Here is a 2,000-nt window from a genome sequence, read left to right on the forward strand (position 1 = left end):
GCCCCCTGCCACCCCCCGGGGAGGGGACAGCGGGGACAACCTCCTGCCCGCCCCGAGCGGGATGGGGACCCTGCGCCCTGGTTGCAGTGAGGGCCGGAGGGGCGCACAACCCCCCCTCCCCTCCCTCCCTCCCCCCCCCCCCCCCCCCCCCCCCCCCCCCATCTCCCCCGCTGCTCCTCGTCTGTCCCGGGGGCAGCGGACGGTGCCGGGACACACATGGGACCGGGCCATGGTGGCAGTGCCACCGCCAGCGCCGCGCTGGGAGGCCGCGGGGCAGGGAGCCAACGGTCCCCACCGGCGGCACAGCGTGGCACGGAGCGGTGCCGGAGCCGTGTCCCGGCAGGGCGGGGGGTCCGGTCTAGGGGGAGGGGGTGGTCCAGGGAGGGGGGACGGCGCCCGCCGTGCCAGGCCTGCGGGGCTGACACCCATTTCCTCCTATTCCAGCTCCGGGAACAATGGCAGAGACATTCCTTGTGGAGAGCCCCGACGTGACGTACAGCAAAGACTTCATTGAGGCCAAGTACACGTACAGCACCGTGCACGTCTGCAAGGAGAACGGCGTCACCAAGGTATGGGCCGGGGGCTCCTCGGGGAGGGCTCTTCCGGGGCTCGGCGGTGGCTCTGGTTGTCCCCACGTGTCCCCACGTCTCTGTCCCGCAGGTACGGCCGTGCTCGACCCGCTTCACCTTCCGGACGGGGCGGCAGGTCCCTCGCCTGGGGGTGATGCTGGTGGGTTGGGGGGGCAATAACGGCACGACGGTGACGGCGGCCGTGCTGGCCAACAAGCTGGGGCTGTCCTGGATGACCAAGACGGGGCGCAAGGTGGGTGTCCCATGGCCGTGGCAGGGATGGGGATGGGGACACCGAGCTCAGCTGCTCCCGTCTCCACCTGGGTCCTGCACCCCGATCTTCTCCCTGCCCCTGCGGAGGTGGCCTGCAGCCCCAGCCCCCCTGTTTTGGGGGGGAGCACCCCGTGGTGGTGGCTCATCCTCACGCTCTCCATCCCAGAAAGCCAACTACTATGGCTCCCTGCTCCAAGCCTCCACCGTCTGCCTCGGCACCGGCCCCGCCGGTGACGTCTACGTGCCTTTCCGTGACCTGCTGCCCATGGTGCACCCCAACGACATCATCTTCGATGGTAGGTGGGACACGGGGGGGACTCTGCGATGGGGCGGGGGATCCTGAGCGGTTGGATCACCCCTTGTCCCCCAGGCTGGGACATCTCCTCGCTGAACCTGGCGGAGGCCATGCGGCGGGCGGAGGTGCTGGAGTGGCCGCTGCAGGAGCAGCTCTGGCCCCACCTGGAGAAGATGAAGCCCCGACCCTCCATCTACATCCCCGAGTTCATCGCCGCCAACCAGGAGGAGCGGGCAGACAACGTCCTCCACGGGTCCATGGCTGAGCAGGTCCTGGTGGGGCGGTGGTGGGGCGACACGGGTGGCGAGGGGGCTGCCACTGTGCTGATGTTGTCCCCCCTCGGTGGCATCTCAAGGTGGAGCAGATCCGCAGGGACATCCGGGACTTCAAGGAGACCAGCGGGGTGGACAAAGTCATCGTCCTCTGGACGGCCAACACGGAGCGTTTCTGCGACGTCGTGCCGGGGCTCAACGACACCGCCGACAACCTCTTGCGGGCCATCGAGGTCAGGGGACAGGGGAGGGGGCTCGGGGGAGGGTGACAACACTGTCCTGCTGGTGCTGAGCCACCCCGTGTCCCTGCAGCAAGGCCTGGAGGTGTCCCCGTCCACGCTCTTCGCCGTGGCCAGCATCCTGGAGGGCTGCGCCTACATCAACGGCTCCCCCCAGAACACCTTCGTGCCGGGGGCGGTGGAGTTGGCCGCCCAGCGCCGCGTCTTCATCTGTGGCGACGACTTCAAGTCGGGTCAGACCAAGCTCAAGTCAGTGCTGGTGGACTTCTTGGTGGGCGCCGGACTGAAGGTACGTAGGGATGGGGTGGCCCGGGGGGGACCCTGCCCCGTGATGGGAAGGGGTGACAACGGG

The 2,000-nt window shown here is 69.2% G+C and overlaps 1 protein-coding gene across 1 annotated transcript; it reads left to right on the forward strand.

Annotated features, from left to right (window-relative positions):
• Window positions 1–449: 449 nt before the first annotated feature.
• On the forward strand, window positions 450–1,937 carry ISYNA1 (inositol-3-phosphate synthase 1; the record flags this gene model as incomplete). Its single annotated transcript, XM_082500889.1, has 6 exons — window positions 450–569; window positions 661–822; window positions 1,009–1,138; window positions 1,213–1,406; window positions 1,493–1,642; window positions 1,722–1,937. Coding segments are annotated over exons 1-6 (966 nt in total), but the record flags the coding sequence as incomplete, so codon positions are not given.
• Window positions 1,938–2,000: the final 63 nt, after the last annotated feature.

Source organism: Vanellus vanellus, assembly GCF_965231255.1.
Source record: "Vanellus vanellus genome assembly, contig: HAP1_SCAFFOLD_2509, whole genome shotgun sequence".
Classification (NCBI taxonomy): Eukaryota; Metazoa; Chordata; class Aves; order Charadriiformes; family Charadriidae; genus Vanellus; species Vanellus vanellus.